The sequence below is a fragment of the Macaca mulatta genome, chromosome 11 (assembly GCF_049350105.2).
Source record: "Macaca mulatta isolate MMU2019108-1 chromosome 11, T2T-MMU8v2.0, whole genome shotgun sequence".
In the NCBI taxonomy this organism is placed as follows: Eukaryota; Metazoa; Chordata; class Mammalia; order Primates; family Cercopithecidae; genus Macaca; species Macaca mulatta.
This window is the reverse complement of record NC_133416.1, coordinates 103,290,900-103,318,152: the sequence shown is the minus strand read 5'-3', so window position 1 is coordinate 103,318,152 and position 27,253 is coordinate 103,290,900. Positions and strand designations below refer to the sequence as shown.

General features: G+C 42.7%; 1 protein-coding gene across 2 annotated transcripts; it reads left to right on the top strand.

Annotated features, from left to right (window-relative positions):
- The first annotated feature begins 347 nt into the window (after positions 1 to 347).
- HAL (histidine ammonia-lyase) lies at positions 348 to 27,253 on the top strand. Of its 2 annotated transcripts, none has more exons than XR_013401272.1 (21): positions 348 to 515; positions 763 to 1,090; positions 1,763 to 1,823; positions 1,930 to 1,957; positions 2,567 to 2,641; positions 2,730 to 2,802; positions 2,891 to 2,957; positions 3,241 to 3,278; positions 3,936 to 4,061; positions 6,165 to 6,304; positions 8,447 to 8,494; positions 9,472 to 9,619; positions 10,510 to 10,605; positions 10,704 to 10,762; positions 11,997 to 12,077; positions 15,124 to 15,189; positions 15,265 to 15,430; positions 17,914 to 18,048; positions 24,152 to 24,260; positions 24,360 to 24,883; positions 26,444 to 27,253. XR_013401272.1 is itself a non-coding variant. In XM_015152471.3 (21 exons), the coding sequence occupies exons 2-21, from the start codon at positions 844 to 846 to the stop codon at positions 26,582 to 26,584; spliced, it is 1,974 nt and encodes a 657-aa protein (XP_015007957.2). In that variant the 5' UTR covers positions 348 to 515; positions 763 to 843; the 3' UTR covers positions 26,585 to 27,253. The 2 variants fall into 2 exon arrangements, 1 of the variants encoding a protein (XP_015007957.2); XM_015152471.3 differs by having other exon boundaries at positions 24,360 to 24,429.

Below are 27,253 nucleotides of genomic sequence, written 5' to 3'. Positions count from 1 at the left end.
ACAAGTCGTACACTTAGCAAATGGCAGAGCCAGGATTTGATCACACGTAAATCCTGCACATACTGGAGGGAGGCAGTTCGCCCTTCTGATAAGGAAATAGAGGGTAATAGTCACCTAATCAAGGCTAATAAGTAGTGGAGCTGGAGTCTGACATCCATGGCTGTCTGAGACCCTAATCTCCAAGTCAGGGTGGTTCATTTGCCCAGATGACAACCTTCAGTTGTGAAAATGATCTCTGGCCTTTGCAGTCTTCCCTGGTGGAAAGAAAACTTCAGAAAACCTTACTGGTGACAGGAAGCAGTTGCTCAATACATGTTTGTGAAATAAACAAATGAGTAACGATTGCCACACTCCTGGTGTCACAGTTGGCCAGCAGGACACATTTTACAGTTGAGTAATTTAAGATAAAGACAGGAACATGGTGTTTATAAGCTGCCCTTAATGGCAGAGTACACAGACAGAAACGAGAGCAGAGACAGAAATTGGGGACCCTGAAGAAAGGGGGCCAGCAGCAGGTAGGTGCCATCAGGGACAAGAACAGCACCTCCCAGGGTAGAAGACCCCAGGCCTTTCTGGCGGCAGGTCTGGATGGAAGATGGACAGGAGGCTCACCTGCCTGCATCCCCTGCTCCTGCCCCTACTAGGCTACAAAACCAAAGGGACAGCGGGTACCTCAATACCTCAATAAATATTTGCCCAATGCATGAATGAGTAAAGGCGAAGGACGGGGAGTGTTTTGAAAGTCTATTCTCGTCCTTCCAGCTGAACACATCCCAGTAGCCACTCCTGCTTAAAGCTCTCCCCTCCTGTGACCAGCTGAGGACCTCAGGCTGCAGCAGAGCTATGCCCAGGTACACGGTGCATGTCCGTGGGGAATGGCTGGCAGTGCCCTGCCAGGACGCGCAGCTCACTGTGGGCTGGCTGGGCCGAGAGGCGGTGAGGCGCTATATCAAGAATAAGCCTGACAATGGTGGCTTTGCCTCCGTGGATGATGTGCACTTCCTTGTGCGCCGCTGCAAGGGCCTGGGCCTGCTGGACAATGGGGACCGGCTTGAAGTGGCCCTAGAGGACAACGAGTTCGTGGAAGTGGGTGAGTGGCTGCAGGAGAGGGCCGCGAACGGGTGTGGTTTGGTCCTGGCTTAGTCCTTGCAGCATTGAACCCCCGCCTCAGGGAAAATGATAGGGAGAGGTCAGGCTTGCCGAGGCTGGCTCTGTGCAGGCACTTGCCACACTTCTGGGGATCTTAAGTCCTCACACAACCCTGTGAGATGGGTAGGATTCTCCTCCACCTCTGATAGCCATGGAGAAATCAGAGAGGAGGTAACTTACCCAGACTCCAGCAGCTAATAAATAACAAAGACTAGACCGATACTCAAGGCTGCAGGTCTGAATCCCTTTGCAGTGGGATTTTGAAGGTCCTTTTGCCTTTCAAAAGAATCCACCGGCTACCCCCACACTGGAGGCCAGCAGCACAGCATCAGTTCAGATTTAAAAGAAAATAAAGCTGGGAATGGGGATGGAAGTGGAATTCCGTCTTGAACTTTCATCTAAACCCCTGGTCTCTGCCCTGACACCTACCTCTCTGCTTTTTGCTCTCCTCCTACATAAAGATGCTAAGACCACATGAAACCATCTGAAGTGGTTTTAAAGCAGCCATTTCTATATAATTCATGGGCCAATGATGGGCCCTTCCTTGGTTTATTAGGGGGAATATGGCTGTACAATGTGGTTTGTAATGAGTCCCCGTGCATTCTTGTTTTAGTTATAGAGGGTGATGCCATGTCTCCTGACTTCATTCCATCTCAACCAGAAGGAGTTTATCTGTATCCTTTCCCACAGGCTCTTTGGTCTGCTCTGGGGGCGGCTCCTGCATATGGTGGGGCTGGGGTTTTTCCACACCACCCTATATATTCCTTTACCTGGATACAGATACAGCAAATACCGGGAACCTGAAAAGGTAAGCTTCAAACCACTTTCCTTTTCTTCAGAAAATTAAGGCTCCTTATTTAAGAGGGAGGAAAGCCAGTACAACTTCTGAGTAAACACTGTCAATTAGAACAAGGCTGGCCGGGAGCAGTGACTCATGTCTGTAGTCCCAGCACTTTGGGCGGCTGAGGTGGGCAGAACCAGCCTGGCCAACATGGTGAAACCCCATCTCTACCAAAAATACAAAAATTAGCCAGGTATGGTGGTGGGCACCTGTAATCCCAGCTACTTGGGAGGCTGAGGCACGAGAATCACTTGAACCCAGGAGGTGGAGGTTGCAGTGAGCCATGATTGTACTACTGCACTCCAGCCTGGGCTGGAGACTCTGTCTCAAACCAACCAACCACCCACCCACAGGGCTTTATCCAGCTCTGTAGTAGGGAAAGGGGGCTTGGAAAGGCATTATGCTTTTGCACCACTCAGCCTCCTCTTATGCAAGCTGCCTTTTTATTTAGCATGTTCATGTTTCATGCGGTGATCAGATCTCTGAAGTGTCAGTTCGGTTCTGTCGGAGGTGTCACTACTCTGGTTAGAATAATGAAGCTGTTCAGACTCACTGAGATCCCCTTCTTTTGTGTAGTACATCGACTTAGATGGAGACAGTCTGACCACAGAGGATCTGGTCAACTTGGGAAAGGGACACTACAAAATAAAGGTATGGGGAGGGAGGGGAAAGATGTCTGGCTGTTTTTGCTGCCTGTGGAAGACTTTAGCATGCTCAGTTCTGATCAACATTCTCCTAGCTCACCCCAACCGCTGAGAAGAGGGTACAGAAATCCAGGGAGGTCATAGATAGCATCATAGAAGAGAAAACAGGTATCCTTTTATCTTTATGTTATAAATATTTTTTATAAACAAACAAAAATCCCTGCATCTAATTGTATAATGTCTCTTTTTATTCTAGTTGTTTACGGTATTACTACAGGTTTCGGGAAATTTGCTAGAACTGTAATACCTATCAATAAGCTACAGTAAGTTTAAATCACACATATGTTCATGTTCCACCTACCCCCATCTTTGAAATATTTTTCAGCAAGGGAAATAATTCGCATTTGCCCCAATTTGCAGATGAGAGAATGAGGCTTGGGTTAACTTGCATGTGAGTTGGTATTGAAAACCCAGGCTGACTGGTTTCTCCTATTGCCTTCCTTCTGTCCCTCCAAGGATTTGACCATGATTCCCTTCATTTTCCCAGCTGAGGGAACATTTTCTCACTGCAGTGTATCTAAGAGGATTTTTACCTTTCTCTTGCAGGGAGCTTCAAGTCAACTTAGTACGCTCGCATTCTTCAGGTAAGTCAAAGCGTTGAGTACCTCCTGGATCTTGTGTGATTAGATGAATAAAGCACAGCACAGTGTGAGTCATCCAGTTATAGTCACAAAAAGCTAGTTTCTCAAAACAGCATTTCAAGAACTAGGTGCTGAGGTGGGAAGGGATGCAGAAAGAATCAGCTGAGCCTCAGAAAAAGAAGTGGGCCAGGTGGAGGGATAGGGTTGGTACGAGAACACATGTCCCATGCCGTGGAAAGAGTGTTGCATTCAGGGAAGGAAATAAAGCCTGGAACTCAGAGATTGAGTTAGGATGGGCACAGTGAGATGGGAAAGACTGTCACCAATCAGCACCCATCAAATGGTAAAGAAGTTGTGCTAAGGACTCTGGATGCTATTCTAAAGGTGAGTGGGAGGTCAGGGGTTCACTGAAGCGTCCCGAAAAGGGGAATTGAGAAGGCAAAACTGGGGTCTTCACCTTTGTCAGGAAGATGGGGCTTGGACAAGTCAGACAGGCAGGAGGGAGAGCAGTCCAACTACCTGAGCCGAGAGGAGAAGGTAATAGCAGGCTGGGCTACATATGGGAAAGATTTGAGGGAGGGAGGGAGGGAGGGAGGTAGGTTGTCAGGAGATAGAAAGGAGTTTGCTTTTCTTGGAGAAAACATCAATTCTGTTTTGTAGGTGTTGGGAAACCACTAATTCCTGAAAGGTGTCGGATGCTCTTGGCTTTAAGGATCAATGTCTTAGCCAAAGGATACAGTGGCATTTCCCTGGAGACCCTCAAACAAGTTATTGAAATGTTTAATGGTAATGCAATGGCTCTCCAGATGGAACCTCTGTGGAGGCTGGGCGTGTACCACAGGGTAGACTTGATTGGCCAGTTGCTGAGGAATCACCTGAGATAAGAAGACATGAAATAATTGAAATGAGTGAGAAATGCGCTTGGCAAAAAGAAGGATAGTTAGATGGGGGAAGAGGAGAAAGTCGATCAGAGATGCTTACTCCTGTGAACTTTAACTTATTCTGCAAGACCCTTTCCCTAGTATTTGTCATTTTCAAGACTAGAACAGGACCCTTAAGTCTGCCCTTACATTCAAGCCTACCTAGAAGAACCTTGGATTAAGTGGTACATGAATATGGTTAGAAAAATTGCATAATGATATAGATGTCCATCCCAAAGGCCAATTCAGTAGTTCTGGTTGGTGCCTGGGAATCTGAAATCGTAATGTCCCCCAGGTGATGGCCAGACTTGCACACTAAAATCCAACTTCTTGCAAGGGTAGAACAGACATGCAAAGAGGTTAATGACTCCTTTGTAATCAAGAAGCCATGTAGTGGCAGGATATGATGGAACTCAACTCTAGAGCTTTCTTCTTCGTTAGGAAAATTCTAATGTGGAAACCAGATTTGCAGTGGTTGGAGGTATTGTCCCTTCTCACAGGTAAGGACAAGCCTTCTAGGTCAGTGGAGACTCAGAACTCTTTGAGGCAAAGGAAAGGGAAGAGAAGCAGAGCTGAGGCAGTCACAAGGAGCAAAGCATATTGAGTTTCCATGTTATAGACGCAAGTGGCACATAAATAGGATATGCCAATGAGTGGAGAGCAATTTGAATGAACAGTCTGTTGTCCACAGGGCTGTGCTGAACAGACTAGTAGTGATTCCAACACCTACTTGTACTCTTACCTTGGTCTGCCATACTATATAGCCCTAAAATCCCAGACAGTAGCACTCCAACCTTAAACCCACCTGGACTTTATGGGTGAGTCTAAGGTACCTCTGAGAGTTCCCCAGTGTGAACTTGAGCCAGAAGCTGGTCTGTGGATGGCACTACCATACCCAACTGATATTATTTAACAGTTGGAAAAAATGCTGCTGTCAGGAATCTGATTTTATATCAGAAAAATGAAGCCTCTTTTTTGGTAACTTTTTGGGAATTTCTTAGAAAATGGCACGTGTTTATTGATAAGGGGCAGTGGGGTGTAGACTGGGTGACTGGTAAAATGAAAAGACTCAGTTGCCTATGACTTCTCTTCCCCTGGGAAACCTTTTAATGCTTTGGTGCACCACTTCCTTCTGGAACATTTTATATTACCTTTCCAATGTTTCCAAACATTTTCCAATAGCTTTGAATGGCTAAACTTGGTCAAATGAATGTCCTTTAACTTCATATTTAGATAATTTCTAACTATTTTTCCTATAATAAACAAATGAACTATAAAAAACAAAAACAGACCAAAAAACCCAGCTAGCTCCCGATCACGTCTTTAAGATACATTGCTAAAATTTCTACAAGTGGAAGTACTAGGTCGGATTAGAGCATGCAGATTTTGAGGGCTTTGCATCCAGAAGTGTCCTCCTTCCTTCTTCTTCTTTATTTAGGAGACAGGGTCCTTCTTTGCCACCCAGGCTGGAGTGCAGTGGCACGATCTTGGCTCACTGCAACCTCCACCTCCCGGGTTCAAGTGATTCTCCCACCTCAGCCTTCCTAGTTGTTGGGAATACAGGCATGCGCCACCATGCTTGGCTAACTTTTGCATATTTTGCAGAGACAGGGTTTCGCCGTGTTGCCCAGGCTGCTCTTGAATTCCTGGGCTCAAGTGATCCGCCTGCCTCCGTCTCCCAAAGTGCTGGGATTACAGGCGTGAGCCACTGTGCCCGGCCCTTCTTTCCTTCTTGCTGTCTCTCTCTCCAGCCATCCCTTCCTCCCTCTCTCCTCTTTTTCTTTCTATAGCAATTCATCTAGGTCCCTTACATATTAGCTGAGTTTGAAGAATTGTCTTTCCCCAAGTATTTATGCCATAAAGTGATAGCTATTGGAGGCAGGGTGGGGGGCAGGGTGCACTCACTGACAAAGCAAGGAGAGTCAGAATGCAGTACTCTTGAACTAATTGCTACTTACTTCTCTCCCAGCCTCCTGCCTGCCCTATGTTCCAGAGAAAGGAACCGTTGGTGCCAGTGGAGACCTTGCCCCACTCTCTCATCTTGCTCTCGGGTTAATTGGAGAAGGGAAGATGTGGTCTCCAAAGAGTGGTTGGGCTGATGCTAAATATGTAAGACTTACAACAGCTTCCATCTGCAGCAATTACCCTAGGCTGGACACCAACTGTGCTTGCATGCTTCGTATCACTTAATCCTTACAATAGCCCAGTGAGGGAGCCTCTACTATCCTTACTTTATAGATGAGACAACGAAAGCTTAGAAGTCAGATGAGGCAAGACTGTTGTTAGCTGTCAGCCTTCTGGGTTTGGTAATCACCTTGGTGAAAAGGTATAACTGCTACTGTTAATAATTTATCCTGCACCTACAACATTTCCAGTGCCTAGCAGTAAGGTCACACACTGTCACAATTTTAATTAGGAGCTGGTCTCACAGGTGCAGCGGTGTGGCTCATAGCACTTACTATATGGCTTCTGGAAAGCAGGGTTCATTTTTCCCTCCTACCCTAGTGGCTAATCAAAAAAGCCTGTTTTTGATAAAGCTTTGATGTTTTCTTCATCTGTGTCTGATTTCATTACAGCAGCACAAAGCATCATTTAATGTATCATCCCTGATGAATTGCTGGGAGGTTCCCTGATAGTAAGTGAAAGGGGCAGAAGGCCCCGGAAGAGGAAACAGCTAAGGAAATAGATAATCCTTTTGGGGATACAACTTCCAGATCATCTGTCTTCCATGCAGCCTTGTCTTTGATTGTTTCACTATGATCTGTGTTTTCCTCCAACTACACTCACACAGCAATCACCCTGACCTTTCTAAACAGCAAATTCAAGCATGTTCTGGTGAAAACCTGTAATGCTTCCCATTGTCCTCAGGATAAAGGCTAAACTTAAAGTGGCTTTCAAGGGTCTTGTTTGTCATGTTATCCCCTAATCCCTTCTATGTGTGGTTCTACATTGCAGAAACTGGAGGTTGCCTGCAGTGGGAATGTGCTGGGCAGAGGGTCCGGCACAGATACATTCTTCTCTCTCCAATTTCTGCTTCTGAAACGTCTTCTAGGGATCTTTTGAAGCCAGAAATTCAAGACTAGCCTGGGCAAGAAAGCGAGGCTCCACCTCTACAAAAAATAATATAAAAATTTTCCTGGCACAGCAGCCTGTGCCTGTAGTCCCAGCTACTCAGGAGGCTGAGGATCACTTGAGCCCAGGAGTTCAAGGCTGCAGTGAGCTAGGATTGCACCACTGTGCTCGCTCCAGCCTGGGTGACAGAGACGGGTGTCTAAAAAATAAAAGAAAAAGAAAAAAAGAAAAGCCCTCTAAGAAGCTTTCCTCTCTGCTGCTCCACTTCCTACCTCTTGAGTTCCTTGTGACCCTCCTGTATGCTCTCCTAGCACCTTACATGATTGTTTTCCACTGCACCCCACCCACTTCCCACATCCTCGCACTGAATGTGCTATTACTCAGCTCAGATTGCCCCTGAGCTTGCCTGTCTTCATTTTGCCTACTCCTAGAACCACCCCAACACCCAGAACAGAATCCAGCCTCTAGTTGATGCTTGAATCTAATTGTGAAATTGACATCGTAAATGGGACCACTCTGTCCTTCTCTTACCTTAACTTCCCCTTCCTTCTTTCCTAGAGGGACCTTAACTTAATGACTCTCTACTTCTTTTATTTCAAGGAAAGACTGTTCTGCCCAATCTCCCTCGGGATTCTGTCTCCATCTAGTAGAGGGAATTTTATAATCCCTTCTTCATTGGTGCTCACACATGTGCCACAAAAGCCCTGCTCTGAGGTTTTGCCAGTGTTTAAATGAAGCATTAGTGAGGTTAGAGGACTTTTTAGGTCAAGCTCTGGAGGCAAGGGAGCGTGAACAGGGAGGAGTCCAGCCTAAGCACAACACAGACGCATGTTTGTGTGTCAGGTACATGTATGTCAGGAGTCAGCGGTAAAAAAGGTGAACGTTAAGGTGGAAACTGAACATGAAGGATCTAGAGACCAAAATTTAGGGTTGATTCTATAGACAATGGAGCCCCTGATTTCAGTACAAAAATTGATTGAAAGGTAAGTCTGCTTTCATGAATAAAGAACGAAACTAGAGAATAGACCAGAGAACATGAGTAGAGCCAGTTCCTATAGGTCTCATCTCTTATAAGATGGACTTTTGGGCGTAAAGAGCTATTATTGGATTCCATATGATATTGGAAATAGGCTAGTATTTCATTTGATACCCATTTTCATAGTTTTAATCATTCTATAGGTCCTAGAAGCCCATGGATTGAAACCAGTTATTTTAAAACCAAAAGAGGTAAGGAAACTCAAGGAAAATATGTTCATAGTGCCTAAGTCTTTATTTATGCTGTATTTTCAGTTTTAATCTCAGCCTCAATGGTTCCTTAAATGTAGCTTGTGTGTTTGTTTCAAGTTCATCCCTGAAGAAGGGTCACCTCTATAAGAATTTAAAAGATTCTTTATGCCAGGCGTGCTGGTGGATGCCTGTAATCCTAACACTTTGGGAAGCCAAGATGGGTGGATCGCCTGAGCTCAGGAGTTTGAGACCAGCCTGGGCAACATGGTGAAACCGTATCTCTACCCAAAAAAAGAGACAAAAATTAGCCAGGCATGGTGGCGCACACTTGTAATCCTAGCTACCCTGGAGGCTAAGGTGGGAGGATCACTTGAGCCCTGGAGGTCAAGGCTGCAGGGAGCCATGGAGTGCAGTAGCAGGGAGCCACTGCACTCCAGCCTGGGCAACACAGTAAGACCCTGTCTCAAAAAAGAAAAAAGATTCTTCATGCCACAATGCACAGGGGGGGTCTCTTAGGAACTTAAAACTTGAAATTGAGTTCTGTTAGGATCTCTGAGAGACAGATGTTCTCAGCCAAAATTCCTTAGAATGCTCTAAGCTAAGAGTCTTGGACCAGAATTAGTTTTTTTTTTTTTTTTGGATGTCTCATCAATAACAGTAAGAATTTAAAGAAGAAATGCAACCTAATACACTAAAGATTTTATGTGCAGTCTACACTCCAGAGCTGCATTGCTGCTTTGGGAATGGGGATACTTAACGAGTATTTCATTTGCCAGATTTGTGCTTATGAGTTCACATATGATAGCACTTATTCTTCAAGGGCTTAAATAAACATTACTGTTCCATATTTTAGAAAACAAACATAGTTCAGCTGACTGGCTAATTTTTCTCTTATGAAAGCAAAAGATACAAAATCCACTGGTATGTATGTTCGTCACAATAACCACAGTAGGAAACTTTGCTCTCTCCCCCAACAGGGCCTGGCACTCATCAACGGGACGCAGATGATCACATCCCTGGGCTGCGAAGCTGTAGAGAGAGCCAGTGCTATTGCACGGCAGGCTGACATTGTGGCAGCCCTGACCCTTGAAGTGCTGAAGGGCACCACCAAAGCCTTTGACACTGGTCAGCAGAGTTCTTCCTTGCGGTTGTTATTCATTCAACCAGAGGTGGTGGGGTGGGGTGACTGAGGTCTTTAGACACAGGAGTGGTGGGGGCAAGTGGTAGGGAAGGAGAAAATCCAAGTGCCTATGGCGTACCCAGTGTGCTGCTTCTTCATCTAAGCTATGGCTCACCTGATCCTTGAAAGAACCGCAATTTACAGATGCACAGAGCCCGGAAGTTGAGTGACTTGCCTCAGATCACCTGGGGATCTGGGTGTGTCAAGCTTTGTGTTGTCTTAGGAATCTTTTTACAGGACTTTAGAACTAGAGTAGGATTAGGGTTGGTCCCGACTAGAAAATTGGGAAAGAAAAACTATCGAATTGGTAGCTTATTTAGAAAGTAGTGAATTTCGACGACCCCCCAACTATAATATGAAAAGGGCAGAACATTGTCTAAAAGTAACTGAGTTAAATTAGGCCACTGTAGGGCTCCCTCCTGTTATTAGCCCTATTCCTTTAAGGTAGGCCCAGTGTCTTGAGTGGAATTCCCAGTGTTCTCAACATATAGTTTGCTATCAGATATTTAAAGTAGAAGGAATCAAGTCAACAAGGAAAATTGTGCTTTTGGAGGTAAGTTTCTAATTCTGAGTGGTGGCTAAGGACCCCTGGGACTTTTGAGGGTTGTATCAGCACTGTAAATGGTCCTGAGCCATTGATGGTCATTTATTCGAATATCAGAATTACTCGACCTGGCATGGTGGCTCACGCCTATAATCTCAGCACTTTGGGAGGCCAAGGCGGGAGGATCGCTTGAGCCCAGGAGTTTGAAACCAGCCTGGGGAACGTAGTGAGACCCCCATCTTTAAAAAAAAAGTGGAATTATTCAGACTTTTTCTCCTTCATCAATTCTAGACATTCATGCTCTTCGACCTCACCGTGGGCAAATTGAAGTTGCTTTTCGGTTTCGGTCACTCTTGGACTCAGATCACCACCCATCAGAAATAGCAGGTCTGACCATGTTTATGGGAGTGACCTATTTGGTTATGTGTTTTGTGAAAAGAATTGGTAACATGACCCCTGTCTCTTCCCCTCCGCCTCTTCCACAGAGAGTCACAGGTTCTGTGATCGCGTCCAGGATGCATACACCTTGCGCTGCTGTCCACAGGTAAAAGCGGGAAAAAAAAAAAGTCAATAAAAAATGCCAATAAAGTTTTTCTTTCCCCCGGTTCAGGATGAAAAATTTTAAAACAGGAAAGTGTTAGAAAAACACGTAATGGTCAACTATAGTCCAAATTTCTTACTGACTCTATGAAAAGTTATGTATATTTTACCTTTATGTGTACAATTGTTGTAAAGTTCTATTCTATATGGTGAACTATTTGTTTTCTTTTGATTGCTCAACTTACTTTCAGAGTATTTCGGTCTGTGCCAAGTTTCAGTCTATGGTGTAATAGAGTCCTCTCTAGAATAAATACCCTCATTTCCCTTTACTCAGCAAGTCATCTTTTCTAGCTAGCTTATTAAACAATAGATCAAAACACCTATGGGTAAGAATTGTCAAATTAGATCTACAGGAAGATTAAGTCCTCCCTGATATTTTAATAATGATAGCAGATTCTATGTGACAGGCACCATTATCACTTTCATGTATTATCTTTATCTTTCATGTATTAATTCATTTAATCTTCCCAACTATGAGAAAGATACTCTTTCTCCCATTTTGCAATGGGGAAACTGAGGCACAGAATTAAGTACCTTGCCCAAGATCACACAGATAGATTATTATTTCCTTGACTTCTGGGAGAAACCAGAAGCCAGGTGCTGCTTTAGAGCATTGTGGCTATCTTTGGGATTTGTACAGGGTAGCTGCCTTATGTGTGAGCATCTTCTAATATGATACCTTCATGCTTCATGAACTTTACCACCTCGGATAATAGCTACCATTTGAGTAATTTCTGTGAGTCACATCTAAGAATTTGTTTGCATTATTTTATGTATTTCTCAAAAGCCATAAGTGCTATTGTCTGTTTTCTGTCTTCCTCTCTTTTAACTATAAACCTAAGGAACTTGCCCAAGTCCTACCTCTAACCTGGGAGTGAATCTGCCTGTGTCTAGAGTTGGCATTCTTCCTCCCACACCATGCTGCTTTGTATAGATTGATCTAATGTGAATATGTATGATAATGAATTTATTCTAATTTGTTTCAGTGAAAACCCAAAAGAATTATAACAAAATTATCTTCATGTTCAAAATGAACAGAGTATAATTTCCATGGTTATAATTTAAGACAAGATTTCTGTAGTCTTTATAACTTTAAGATCAGATCTTCTATATTCTTTTAATATTGGTATCTTCAGGTAATCAAATGGGTCATATACCTTATTCTGATTGTATTTTAGGTCCATGGTGTGGTAAATGATACAATAGCATTTGTGAAGAACATCATTACCATAGAACTGAACAGCGCAACAGATAATCCTGTATCTTTTGATTGTATGCTAACCTGCAATTATACAATTGCAGCTGGTAATTTTAAGATCTACTGAGACAATCGTTTTGTGCAGCTTCTCAGTTCCATTGCTCCATTTCACAGAGTAAATGCATCAGTACCCGAGGCCCAGACGTTAACTGACTTTCCCCACGTCAGAGCTGGTAAGTGGCAGAGGTGGCCTGTGAACTTACTCTCAGGTTCCAAGTCTAACATGCTGTACTTTCAAAATGGACCCGTTCAAGATTTAAGAAGATATTTCCAGCATTGGCTGACATGTTTCCCGAAGACACTTGCCCTGAAACCCACTGCCATGGTTGTTGGTGGAAGGGTGAAGACCTAGGTCACAAATGTGATTGCAGAGATGCTAGACTGTTTATGCAGGCCTCTCTGCTTCGAGTGAGAGCGATTTGTGTTACACAGAGGCCAGCCTTTTAACACTCACCAAAGTATTGATTAAAGAGTTATGGCTTCCTTATCCTGAGGTTTTTGGCATTTTTTTGTTTTTGTTTTTGTTTTTGGGACAAAGTCTTACTCTATCTCCTAGGCTGGAGTGCAATGGTGCAGTCTCGGCTCTCTGCAACCTCTGCCTCATGAGTTCAAGTGATTTTCCTGCCTCAGCCTCCTGAGTAACTGGAATTACAGGCACGTGCCAGCAGGCCCAGCTAATATTTGTATTTTTAGTAGAGACAGGGTTTTGCTGTGTTGACCAGGCTGGTCTCGAACTCCTGATCTCAAGTGATCCACCTGTCTTGGCCTCCCAAAGTGCTGGGATTACAGGCATGAGCCACCACACCCGGCCCCCATCGCTGGGTTTTTATTTGTCATGCGGACTTTGCTCAAATTAGTGCTTTTGCATTTGTTCAAAGAAATAGTAAGACTGATTCCATTTCTCAAGGATGGAGCTCCTGTCTTCTTAATGGAATGGCTTATCTCAGAGCCATCTGGTTTTTTGCTATGGAATGTTCCATGATTACTTAGTTCCCCAGATGTTGAGGTGATCAGTCAGGAGTCACACTGGCAAAGTTTTCACGGAGACAGCACTGCCTCTGAAGATTGCCAGACGCCTTTGGAATCTATTTTTCCTATTCCACATCTGCCTCAGTTCTAAATCCCAGAGAAAGTGCTGAATCAGCAGCCCTGAAAAGCAAGTCACAGGCTGGGGTAGCAGATGGTTATGTGATAGCTCTGTAAGGTTTCCCACGAGATGGCTTTCGTATGTTTTTTGACAAGCTTACTTCAGAATGTGTGTTTTATGTTCTCTCACATTGTTTACACTGAAATCAAACCCACGCTAAATAAGCCTCAGGAATTGGGGGTCTCTCTGTTCACCTCAATACCACCCCATCCTCCAGATGGAATAGTAGTTTTTATGACTCTATGTAGTCTTATCTCAGTACCAATCTTTTCACTCTATGGAAGAGGTATCTCTTCTACGTTTACATCACTGCCTTTAAAGGGAATCTCATAGTTTTTAGAAATTACCATTTAATTACTGGGTATGGGGCAGGGGATAATTAATTCCGCACTAAATTCTTCTGCTACCACTTGCCTCAGCAAGAATTTCAGTCAAAAGTCTTTTTTTTTAAATTAAAGACTGCTAATTATTGATAAATTTCCAATAGGCTAGTATTTGGGAGTTCTCCTGCAATACTGGCGTTACCTGAAAGAATATGTTTCTCAATTTTCTATTGCAGATATGGAGCCCCATCACACATGCTGGATATTATGGGAGTTAAATTCTAATTGTCTTCATCTAATAGCCAACAAACAAATTTGGAACAACTAGAGGACAATAAAAACATGTCTAAGTTCTAAATTGATGCAGAATTCCATTGCTACAGGGATTCAGAGAATGGAGAGGCGGCCACGGTCAAGGAGCTAGACCCAATGGGCTCACAGTTACATGTGCAGAACAGAGTAATCCACACTTGACTAGGTTAATGTAACACATACATCTCCAACTCTTTTGAAGTTAGAACCTTTCTTGCACACAGCGAGTTCTCAGTTAATAGGTAATGAATATTCTTGAGCCCAGGAGGCAAAGATTAGCTCTTTAGAACCAGAAAAGAGGATCTATTACTGCCTTTTCCTGGGTGCTTGCTGGTTTAAGTAAAGGGCGTGATGGAATAGAATTATCTCAGGCTGGGTTTGGTGGCTCACGCCCTTAATCCCAGCACTTTGGGAGGCCAAGGTGGGCTGATCACTTGAGGCCAAGAGTTCAAGACCAGCCTGGCCAACATGGTGAAACCCTGTCTCTACTAAAAATACAAAATTAACTGGGTGTGGTGGTGCGTGCCTGTAATCCCAGCTACTCAGGAGACTGAGGCACAAGAATCACTGGAACCCAGGAGGCAGAGGTTGCAGTGAGCCAAGATGGCACCACTGCACTCCAACCTGGGCGACAGAGTATTACAGAAAATAAAAAAAGGATTATCTCAGAATAATAATACTCAGCAAATTTAAACTTGCCACTTACTGAAAATGGATTCATGAGGACATATTGGCCACCATCTGTTGTTGAATGCTGACACCAGATTACTGAGTAAAGAATTCGAAAATTTTCTCAAAATTGATTGTTCCAGACATTTTGGTAGTTGCTTATCAGCAGAATTTCCCATTCAACAGATTCTTTTATGGAACCCAAGTTTGCAGTGCCCATTGAAGAAACAGAATTTGCTTTCAAACAGATGTGTTGGTCTCTGTTTTTAGTTTCAGGCTATAAACCTTTTGAGGGCAGGTACTAACCACCAGGTTAGTTCAGTTATGGTGCTTGAGAATCTAATCTCAAAAGAAAACATCATTTCAAGGTTCATGTTTTTTTGGCCTCCAAATTAGGTGTACATGATCCACCTTTAAGGCTTTTTGTTTTTTGCTTTTGTGAACTTTTATGTCTCTTGCAGGAAGACTTGTCTCTTTCCATTCATCCCACATTTGTACACGGACTGTCACCTCCACATTAAAAAAAGAGGGCGGGAAAGGGTTGTACTTGAAGTGACTGGCAAACGTTATCTTCAAGCCTTAACCTGTTTTGAAAGATGGTCTTCGCCAGTAGGGGAGAGACAATTTCTGGAGGAAACTTCCATGGCGAATACCCAGCCAAAGTAAGCTTTTTGAACTGCTCTTGACCCAGAAAGCACATTCCAATATAGGCTGACTGAATGGACACCCTCTTTCAGGCCCTAGACTACTTGGCCATTGGCATTCATGAACTTGCTGCAATCAGCGAGAGAAGAATCGAGCGGCTCTGCAATCCCTCCCTCAGTGAGCTGCCTGCCTTCCTGGTGGCTGAAGGTGGTCTGAACTCTGGGTTCATGATAGCCCACTGCACGGCAGCAGCCCTTGGTAAGGATACTGCCCTTTTCCCGGAACACACGCCTATCCATCTAAGGGTCTTTCCATTTCACCCAGAAGTATCAAATGTGGTCTGTGAGTGAGATCTAACTTTTCACCACTTTTATTTGCATCCTAGCTTTCTCAGTGCAAAGGTAACAGGTTAATTCTAATATTTTTCAGAAAAAGATAGTTTAACAAATTCAATATTGTTATACTGATATATAATAATACAATAATAAGGCTGTAATGGACAATTTATCTGTGGAAAGCAATTTGACATTGCATATGAACTTCATCTCTACAGCTTTTTTCCAAATCTCTATTGGAAGACTATTGGAAAAAGACTAAGATGCTTATAGTTAATGGTGAAACTTGAACCGACCTATAATTAAACTTTAATTAAACTTTCAAACCTATAATTTAACTTTGGATACATTTCACTAAATATAACAACCACTAAAAACATAAAGATGTTGTTGCAACATAAATAAATGCTTATAAGCAGCAGGATACCCTCTATGAAAACTGAGCTTCAATATAGTTTATTTCTGACTCAAGATTGTAAGAGACAGATGGAGTAACACATCAGAACAGTCCCTGGCACTAAGTAAGTGCTAAGGGCCTCATTTATGTTCATTCACTTAATTGTCACAATTGTCACCTGAGGAAAGGGCTATTATTATCTATAGATGAATATCTGAAGATCTGAGAGTTAAGAGACTTGCCCAATATTGCACAGCTAGCAAGATGTAAAGCAGAATTCAAGCCTGTGAATTTTGGCATGCAAAACTGTGCTTTTACTTTAATTAATGAGGATCTCATTTTAATCCATACTAATCCAACCCTAAAATAGGGTTGTCAAATTTAACAAACGAAAACACAGGATGACTACTTAAATTTGAATTATTTGGGACATGCTTATACTAAAATTATGTTTTTTTAATCTAAAATCAAAATGTAACTGGGCATCCTCTACTTTATCTAACAACCCTACCCTAAAAGGCAGGATAGCATGAGTTATTACGTGCGTAGACGCTAGATTAGAAGCCCAGCTCTGCCATTTACTAGATCTGTGAGCCTCTTTATCCTGTTGATCCTCAATTTACACCTGCATAAAATGGAGATGATAAATTTACCTAAGGGGGTAGTTTGGAGGATTAAATGAATTGATGCATATAAAGCCTGGTATATCATAAGCACTAAATAAATACTAGTTGCTATTAATATTATTCCCAACCAACACAAATAACCAACTAAGAGCCACTGAATTCACCTCCTCTGACCCAATATCTTCTATTTGCTCACTTGCTTATTAATAAAATAACCCTTTAACAGGTAGAAACTTCTCACAATAACATAGTGGGGGAGTAGTCATTGATTTCTAGAGAACATGATGGACATTGGGAAGCCTCATTTGAATATGTTTTAGTTTCCCAAGCTGCCTATTGAGGTTATTCGGCTTGCTTTCATTGCAGTAAAATTAGGGTTTTTCTTTCTTTGGCCCTTGTAAGTTATCTTTCTGAACAAGCCTCACCACAGGTTGCTTATCAATATAGTCCTCAGTTTAGGGTCCAAGGACTGGGGACTTAGTGCTGAAACCTGGAAAGTCCTTGGCCAACCAACATGACCTTGACAAAGTAGCATGACCCTAGTTTAAAGCGAGATCATCTTAGGATGTGATCCCATACGGCATAGAAAACAACAGAAACTTCACCCATGACCACTCTTAAAGCCTAAGAAAGAGAAGAGACTTTGAGTCTGACCTTTTCTGACTTCTAAGCTAGGGCAAGGGAACTTCCTAACCTAAGTCCTTGCTACTTATAGTGTAGTCCTCAGACCAACAATATGGCCATCACCTGAGAGCTTGTTAGAACAGCAGACTCTCAGGCCCCACCCAAAGCTTAGTCTCTTTGTTATAACAAGGTCCCCAAGTGGTTCATGTGCACTGGAAAGCTTGAGAGTCCCATATCTTGGTCCTCTCTAGAATTCCCCCTCCTCCCAGATACTTCTGGCAGTCATCGAGCCCGTGTTTACATCCACTTATATCATCCTTGAACATTCTGAAGTCTTAAGTTTTCTTGCCCAAGATTTGTGGGTCCAGCCTCAGTCCCCAAATGCCACGCCTGAATTCTGGTGACACAACCAAATTGATCTCAAGTACCTGAAATGGCCATCATGTCTCTTTCTCCCCTAGTCTCCCTGGCATGCTAAATGCTTCCCAGGTTTTCATCTTGGCCTTGTTATATTAGAATTCCCAGCTGTCCCATCCCCGTCTTACCTCAGAACTCACTATTGCTTTAGAGTCCTCACTTGGGGAAAAAGACGACCTGCTTCCTTTTCCCAAAGCAGCTTTCTACCATCAGGGCTTGAATAATGTCCCAGATCTTCTGGAGAGTGTATCCCATGCCGTGGAGCACTCTGTGGAAGCCAGGGGTCCTTCAGACAGCTCATCCTATGAGGAGCACTTCTTAACTGGCACGGGTCTCTCGCAGTTTCTGAGAACAAGGCTCTGTGCCATCCCTCGTCTGTTGACTCCCTCTCCACCAGCGCGGCCACGGAGGACCACGTCTCCATGGGAGGATGGGCAGCCAGGAAGGCCCTCAGGGTCATCGAGCACGTGGAGCAAGGTAATGCTGATGAGTCCGGGATGGCGGGCCTCCCTGATAGACCAGGGTGCCTGTGCTTCTCAGGTGGGATCGCCCACTAGCAACATCAGCATCACCTGGAAACCTGTTAGGAAGGCAGACTCTCAGGCCTCCTTCCAGGCCGGCTAATTCTACTCTAGGAGGAGAGCGGAGCAATCTGTGTTTAACCAACCCTCCAGGTGATGCTGATCTTCGCTAAAGATTAAGAACCTTGCTCTGTCGCCCAGGCTGGAGTGCAGTGGTGTGATCTCGGCTCACTGCAACCTCTGCCTCCCAGGTTCAAGCGATTCTCCTGCCTCAGCCTGCCAAGTAGCTGAAATTACGGGCGTGCGCCACTAAGCCAATTTTTGTGTTTTTAGTAGAGTCGAGGTTTCACCGCCTTGGCCAGGCTCGTCTCAAACTCCTGACTTCAATTGATCTGCCCACTTCGGCCTCTCAAAGTGTTGAGATTACAGGCATGAGCCACCGCACCTGGCCTGTTTATTCTGTTTTTAAAGAAAGAGGAATTGCTTTCCTTTAGGCATTTTTCTCTATGTTTCTAAGTTTACCCAACAGTATTGGAAGCAGATGGCTGACAAAAGAATCGCTCAATTTTAAGATAAATGTGAGAGTTGAGTCCTTTTTTTGGTAACGGTTGTATTGAGATATAATTCACATATGTTATACTTCACTCACTTAAACTGTACAGTTTAATGGGTTTTGGTAGATTCACAGAGCTGTGCATCCATCGCCACAATCAATTTTAGAATGTTTTCATCAGCCCACAAGGACACTGGTGCTCTTCAACTCTGACCTCCCTGTTCTCCCTACTCCCCCAGTCCTAGTCCTAGTCCGAATCTACTTTCTGTCTCCGTCTTTGTTTTTGTTGTTTGTTTTCCTATTCTGGACATTTCATGTGAATGGAATCCTATAGTCTTTTGTGTCTACCTTTTTTTTAGTTAGTAAAATGTTTACTTTTTCTAATTTTTCATATAATCTTGCTCCTTCCAATAGTAAAACGTTTTCAAGACTCATGCATGTTGTTGCATGAATCAGTCCTTTATTCCTTTTTATACTCAAATAATATTCCATCATATAAATATACCACATTCTGTTTATCCCTTCAAACACTTGATTTGTTTCCACCTTTTGGCTAATATGAATAATCCTGCTATGAACATGTGCAAGTTTCTGTGTGGATGATGTTTTCATTTCTCCAGGGTGGAATTGCTGGGTCACATGGTAACTCTATGCCCATATTTTTAGGAACTTCCAGACTGTTTTCCAAAGTGGCTACACCATGTTATGTTCCCACCAGCAGTATTTGAAGGTTGCGATTTCTCCACATCCTTGCCAGCACTTCTTTCTTTCTTTCTTTCTTTCTTTCTTTCTTTCTTTCTTTCTTTCTTTCTTTCTTTCTTTCTTTCTTTCTTTCTTTCTTTCTTTCTTTCTTTCTTTTTTTGAGACAGGATTTCCCTCTGTCACCCAGGCTGGAGTGCAGTGGCATGAACGTGGCCACTGAAGCCTTGACTCCCTGGGATTAAACCATTATCCCAGCTCAGCCTCCTGAGTAGCTGGGACCACAGGCATGGGCCACCACGCCCAGCTAATTTTTTATTTTTTTTGTAGAGATAGGGTCTCGCTATATTGCCCAAGCTGGTCTCAAACTCCTGGGCTCAAATGATCCTCCTGCCTCAGCTCTCAAGGTGCTGGGATTACGATCAGGAGCCACTGCACCTGACCTAGGACTTGTTATTATCAATCTACCATAATGTGTTCCTTATGTTCATTCTTCACAAGGATTCTCTATTGAACATGTTGCTCTGGTCTAAAGCTTAGAGTCACCCTTCTCTATCGATTATCTTCTATCTAGTTCATCAGCAAATCAATCCTATCTTCAAAAGACACCAAATCCAGCCTCTGCCATCTCCTTCTGATGGGTCCCCTTGTTTTCATTTCTTTTTCTTAAAATAATTTCTTAAATGGCTCTTGGTTACTCCCATTTTGAATTTTTTTCTTTTTCTTTTTAGATGGGTCTTAGTCCCCTTCTTTTCACTAATGTTTCTCTCTAGGAACCACACACAATAAACTAGAATGAGCTTTTGAAAGTGTAATTTAGACCACATCATGCCCCTATGGGAAATTTACCAGTTACTTTCTATTGCTCAAGATAACATCCAACCCCCTTACTGAAGCCAATGGTAATATGGCTGGTTACATGATCCAGCTTCTGCCTGTCACTGCAACCTCTCTCCATCCCATTTTCAACCCTGGAAACCCAGTGTTGTTCTTGTATCTGCCAAAAAATACATCCCTACCTCAGCACTTGCTGGACTGCTTGCCTGCAGCACTGGTCCCAAGGACTTCACTCATTCTATCTATGGAACTGCCTAGAATTCATCTGAGATGCCTTCCTTGTCTACCTCAGCTAAAGCAGCAACCATTATTTCATTTGTTTGTTGTTATTATTTTCCTAACAGCACTTAGTATAATACCTGTGATATACTTAGGCTTGTCTTTCCTAGGAAAATATAAGGTCTATTGGGGCAGGGATCTTCTCTGTCTTGATCACACCCCTAGGTGGACCTAGAACATCTAGAACCATGTCTGGCCCAGACTGGGTGCTCAAATATTTTGCATGACAATAAAGTTGGCACTATAGGTCCAAATGATAGATGCAGCTTGTCCAATGTAGTTCTCTCCTTTTATATCAGAAATGTGTAGTTGGCAAAAAAAAAAAAAAAAAAAAAAAAAAAAAAAGCACTTTGTGTATCAAGCACGTTTATTGTTACTTAAATTTGCTTTGTCTACATATATTAAACAAATACCTATAAATCTTGGAATCCGGTGATACTGGATATAGAGTATAAGCACCTGCTTGCTACTAGTGATTCTGTGTTACACAGGTAACTAGTGTGGGAACACAGAAAGAATAATTCCACCTGATTGGGGCGGAAAGACATCTACCACTTGAGCACAGTGGATTAAACAGTGAAAGAGATGTACTTGGCCTCTGCCCTCTTAGAAATTTAAGTCTAGCCAGAGAAGTTGATATTGAACAACATGGTAACTTTTCATAGCACTTAACAAAATTATTTAAACAGTTCTAGGAGGAAATAACTGAACATGATCTAGTCTGAAAGAACAGAAAAGGTGTTTCTGAAGAAGTATTTAAGATTAAGGCCTAAACAGCAAATAGAGCCAGCTAATGGGTGTGTGTATGTGTGCATGAATAAAAGTGCCACATTAGTTTCGCAAGGAAAAGGAAAGGGGATGTGCACAAAATATATTGTCTTGGGTTATATTGAGATGGGATATCCAAGTACAGATGCAGAGCTCAGGAAAGTCTGAAGACTCATCTTTTTTCTTTCTTTCTTTCTTTCTTTCTTTTTTTTTTTTTTTGAGACAAGGTCTCACTCTGCTGCCCATTCTGGAGTGCAGTGGTGAGATCTCAGCTCACTGCAACCTCCGCCTTCCGGGCTCAAGCAATCCTCTCACCTCAGCCTCCCAAGTAGCTGGACTACAGGCATATGCCACCAGTGGGCTGGGCTAACTTTTATATTTTTGGTAGAGATGGGGTTTTGCCATGTTGCCTGGGCTGGTCTCTAACTCTTGGGCTCAAGTGATCTGCCCGCCTTGGCTTTCCAAAATACTGGGTTTGCAGGCATGAGCCACCGCACCTATCCATGTCCTGGGAATAATGATGAAGGTCGGCATTCTCTGCACGGAGGCAGCTGAAAACTACTAGACATAAGGAGAGAATACCAGGAACAGAACCTTGCATTCGAGGGAAAAGGCATAACCTGAAACGTAATAGCCTATGGGAGGAAGGAGGGAAACCTTTTCAAAGGAAATAGCTTCAAGAGCTCAGGGTAGCAGAGGTCTGCAAGGTCAAGAGAAGCATCTTTTTTTAGAGAAAGGAACACAGGTATAAATTAATCTCAGAGACAGATAAAATGAATAGTATTCAAACTGTAAAACTTTGAGAACATATTTGCAATACATCTAAGTAGAACATATGTTTGCAGTATATCTAAGTGGTACCATTATTTATTTGCTTGGGATTATTTTAATTCATGCGAATTATACTCGGTTAAAGTGAAGATAATAATCATATAAAACCAAAAGGTGTTTCCATGGTTCTTCCAATATGTGTTTTCAGTGTGTTTAAGAAATTTATTTTGAGGATCGAAGATTTGAAGGATTATTAGGCCACAGAATATCAGCTTATTTCAAAATAAATGAGAGCCATTTGAAATATATCCAGCGAAATCAAGATGCATCGAACCCCTTGAATTTGTAACAAGAAAGTGTCAGACTTTTAAAATTGCAGTTGATGGATTCAGGGAGAACTGCTAGCAACGAAGAGCATTTAACCAAATGTTGCAGAGGTGGCCACTTAAGGTTTTCCTAACATGTTTCACATTTATCTTGCAAATATTTACTTCCCAGTTTTTTCTGGTCTTTGACATTACCTATCAGACCACGCTTCTCATGATGTAACATCATATCACCAACACGTATTGAACATTTTTTATGTGCATTCAGTCTTTTAATTCATTTAACCTGCACAGTAACCCTAAAAGGTAAGTACTATTATTCCATTTGATAGGACAGGAAACCAAGGCAGAGGTTAAATAATGTGCTTGGGGTTATGCAGATAGTAAATGGCAATGCTAGAATTGCAATCCCAGGCAGTTGGTTCAAGTTCACTGTCTTAACCACTCCCCTATACTGCCATATTGATTCCAAAAAAACGAACTAGCATCTTCATGGTTTATTGGACTTCCATTTGCATGATTGCTTCATATATGTCCTCCCATGGAAGTATGTCAAAATGAAATCGCTGTGAGTTGAGAGTATGCTACTTTAGTCAGATCTTTGTAATACCTGTAAGGTTTGGGACTGGGAAATAGGGTCATTGATTTGGCAATAAGTCAGGATTTATTCCAGTAATCTAAGTGGCTTTAAATGAATAATATCCCTTCTCACTTGCCAACTCCTCACTCAACTTCTTTGATCAAGACGGATGACAAGTGTTTCCTATTTCCACCTTTATATAAATTTCAAGTTGCTTTTAGTTTTGCTCTTCTCTTTGGCTTAAAATACCTGGCACATAGACCTCTGTCAAGGATTTGAGGGAGTCAGTGAATGCGCAAGTGAGTCTTTAGTTGCCCTAGAACTAACTCTGTAATGTCTGTTTCAGGCCTTCAAGCTTAAAGGTTCTCAAGTCAACTAAAGCAGAAATCTTTATATTGTCTTTCTGAGCTAAGAACACTTATTAAATGTGCCATACCTGTAATAAATTTTGAATATTGGAATCTGTATTTCTTTACATTTGACCCAGTCTAGATTATGAAGAAGTTTTTTATTGAAAGGTAATTCAAGGTTAAACCACTTTGGATTTCATTACTTGCCAAGAAAATTAGTTTAGAAGCTTAAAGTTGATCAGACTGTCTAGGTGGTTAACCCAAATAGAGTATTAAAAACATTTGACTTCTTGTCTTTCAATTTATGAAGTACATTATGAACTCTGGTGAGTGCAGACAGGTCACAATGGGAGAAGATGAAGTTGTGAAATTCACTGTGGACCTGGAAGCAATTTCTCATCTTCTAGTCCAGTATCCCCACCTCTCAATTCGTATGGAATTGGAAACCATGAGATTTAAAGCATCTCAATGAAATGCATACAATTATTTAATAGAGCTGGGGCTCAAGATGAGGATCAGCTCTTCTTTCTGACCTCCTTCCCTACCCACATGACCCAAACTTGGCCAACAAACCTTGGTTAGAGGATGTGAATGGGGGGCATGGCAGATTTTGCTAGTGCAAATGAATGGGCAGCTTCCTGGGTAGGTGTGTGGGTCTGGTAATTATTCAGGTAAATGTCTCAATTCTCCCCTTCTCAGCATTAAAGATACAGTCAAGGGGTTAGAAAACCGGTTAAAATGGCAACTAAATACCAAAGCAACTTAATTCTACCAATAGACAGAGAACAAACCATCTGTTAGTTGGCTGGTGATGGGTGTCAACTTTGGGAAATCCACATTCCTCAAGCATGAAGTCAGACTTTCATAAGCTACCCTCTTGGAATTTCTTGTTTCAGTTCTGGCCATCGAGCTCCTTGCAGCCTGCCAGGGTATAGAGTTTCTACGTCCCCTGAAAACAACCACTCCGCTGGAGAAGGTCTATGACCTGGTGCGCTCTGTTGTAAGGTAAGATCAAACAGGTCTCTGAGAGTTACGTCAGTTCAGCACGGTAAACCCTGGCAGGGCTTAATGTCTGGCTGATGGGTGAATGTGCTCTCCCTACAGGCCCTGGATAAAAGATCGTTTCATGGCCCCGGACATCGAGGCAGCGCACAGGCTGCTCCTGGAGCAGAAGGCAAGCTGGCCCCTTGGCTTGTTTCTTAATTTTCAATTGTTACGGGAAAGCAAAGTCGGGGATGGAGAAACATTGCCTTATTCTATTGTTTTCTGGCTATTCCTTGGGAATGAGCAAAAAGGTATTTCAGCAACAACTTGCAGCACCACTAAGAAGCCATGTAATAAACACTGCATGCCCCAGGGTGCAGCCAAATGTTGAATATCTAAGGATTAGAAACAGAAATGGATTTTAAATGGAGTTTTGGGACAATATTCATGGGAAAAAATAAGATGTCAGGTTCATTGATGCCTCCCCACCCCTGCAAGATGTCCTCTTTCATTCAAAAGTATGTTCCCTTCTGGGTGACGCTATCACAACTACCACCACTGGCTGCAATGGCTGTGTAGACCTGGAGAGAACACCAAGGCCCAGGTGTTTACTTCAGAAGACTTTCAGTCTGTCTAGCGCTCTGGTGAGATGCGGGTTTTTCTTCTCTGCATATTTCCACTGGTTACATATACTCAGTATACTCAGCTGCCAGGTACAGATGTCCAGCGTGCTGGCTTATCTTTTAAATATCGTTTTTGAAGTGCTTTCAACCTTTCGAATAACTTGGGGGTGTTATGTTCCCTAGAATCGCTTGATTTCCTTAAAACAGCTGCTCTGCTCTGGGGGAGTGATTTTCCCTGGGATTTTCACACCCATTATTTCTAAGCATGTCCTGCCCTCTTGGTGGGGAAGCTGCTTTTCTGCTGCCAGTTTTGGTGCTAGGAGGGAGGTATGTGAGAGTTAGCCTTTAAGAGTATTCATTTTCTAAGATCATAAAAAAGAATAGGAAAGGCTCCTTGGCTGTCGGTGGCAGTTAAAAAGCAGCTATAAACCAAAAACAGGGCCTTAATTTGATTCAATTAAAAAAAATTTTTTTAGAGATAGGGGTCTTGCTATGTTGCCAAGGCTGGACCCAAACTCCTGGGCTCAAGTGATCCTCCCACTTTGGCCTCTTGAGTAGCTGGGGCTACAGGCACATGCCACCATGCCCGTCCAGGGCCTTACTTTGAGATGATGTTATGCTTAAAAAAAAAAGAGGTTGGTGGGTGGGAGGTAAAAACTAACCAAGGATCTGAGGCAGTGCCTCTCCAGCGTTAATGTGGCTATGAATCTGCTAGGCATCTTGTTAAAATGCAGGTGTGGATTCAGTAGGTCTGGGTGAAGGCCAAGATGCTGACTTGTCCCAGGTGATGCTGATACTGCAGGGGTACAGGCCATGCTTTAAGTAGCAGGGTCAAAGGAACAGAGCCCCTGTGGCATGGAAATAAGGCAACAGGGAAATTCAATTCACTTCCTTTTATCATTTAAGGCTTGCTTTAGAAAACACACAGCTCCAGGCCATATGCGGTGGCTCACGCCTGTAATCCCAGCAAGCACTCTGGGAAGCCAAGGTGGGTGGATCACTTGAGGCCAGAAGTTTGAGACCAGCCTGGCCAACATGGTGAAACCCCGTCTTTACTAAAAATACAAAAATTAGCCAGGTCTGGTGGCATGTGCCTGTAATTCCAGCTACTCAGGAGGCTGAGGCACAAGAATTGCTTGAACCTGGGAGGTGGAGGTTGCCATGAGCTGAGATCATGCTACTGCACTCCAGCCTGGGTGACAGACAAAAACAAAACAAAACAAAACAAAAAAACCACGTAGGTCCTGTTAAGACCCTGGAGCAACTATCCTTCACTCTGTCCACACTGAATTCTCTGGGTTTTGTTATTTGCTTTCTTGTTTTGCCTTGGAAGAGTATGCAGCTTAAAATCTTTATGACGACTTTAGAAAGTTTTGGACTTTGTATATTTACAGTCTTTAATGCAACCAAAGACTAATTGACACAGGTCATATGTCAAATGGCTTAAAATAAAGGCAAGCAAACAGCAGCTGTGTCCAGTCATGTATAGAGGATGTTTTGACTTCGGATGAAGTTGATGTTTAATAGCATGTGGAAACAATGTTGTCAATATTTCAGCTTTGTTTTGTCCTTACTTTTCAGGTTTGGGAAGTAGCTGCTCCATACATCGAAAAATACAGAATGGAGCATATTCCGGAATCAAGACCTCTTTCTCCAACAGCCTTTTCACTGAAATTTCTGCACAAGAAATCCACCAAAATCCCGGAGACTGAGGACCTTTAATGGGCTTTGTCATGGAGTAGCAGATCAGAGGGCAGTCAGTTTAGTACAAAGCAATACTAGGCTGAAGGAGAGACCTGAGAACTTTCCTAGGTAGATCAATCCATTGTATACTTCAGTTCTTCTAAAGTCTACTTTGGTTAGGCTGATGGCAGTATTATAGTTGCTAAATTCAGCACTGTGTTCCTGTTGTCATGGTTCAAGACCTACCAGGTATTTTCAGATTGTAGGAGTTTTCTTTCTTAACAATTTCAACAGGCCACTCACTCTTAAGGGTAAGAAGAATAACCACAATTGTGTGTGCCTGTTTTTTACTCTTAGCATTAGATGAATTCAAATTTGGAAACAGATTGATAGCATTTTTTTCTAAAAACATTAGGCTTCTGTTAACCTTTTTTTTGTTGTTGTTTTTAATTTGCTTCAACCAGTTGACTTTCTTTGGCTAATTTTACTTTGCATGATATGCCTTAATATGCCTTCATAAATAACCATTTTAAGTCATAATTTGTCCTTAAGCTGCTTTTTTCTTCTATTAATTGGATCGTAGTAAAGAGTAGTCAATAGGGTCTTCAGCTATTAGTTATAGAAGTGATTAAAACCAACAAGAGGTTTCATGTGCAAAGGAGATAAAGAATGAATATAAAGATTGCTATCTGGGTGGCTCTTATTAAA

What these genes read in the sequence shown, in the direction of transcription:
- HAL (XM_015152471.3), top strand. Translation starts at nt 844, where the DNA reads ATGCCCAGGTACACGGTGCATGTCCGTGGGGAATGGCTGGCAGTGCCC. An exon ending in CACCAAAGCCTTTGACACTG is followed by an intron (nt 9,620 to 10,509) that starts GTCAGCAGAGTT and finishes CATCAATTCTAG; the next exon opens with ACATTCATGCTCTTCGACCT. An exon ending in ATGGCGAATACCCAGCCAAA is followed by an intron (nt 15,190 to 15,264) that starts GTAAGCTTTTTG and finishes ACCCTCTTTCAG; the next exon opens with GCCCTAGACTACTTGGCCAT.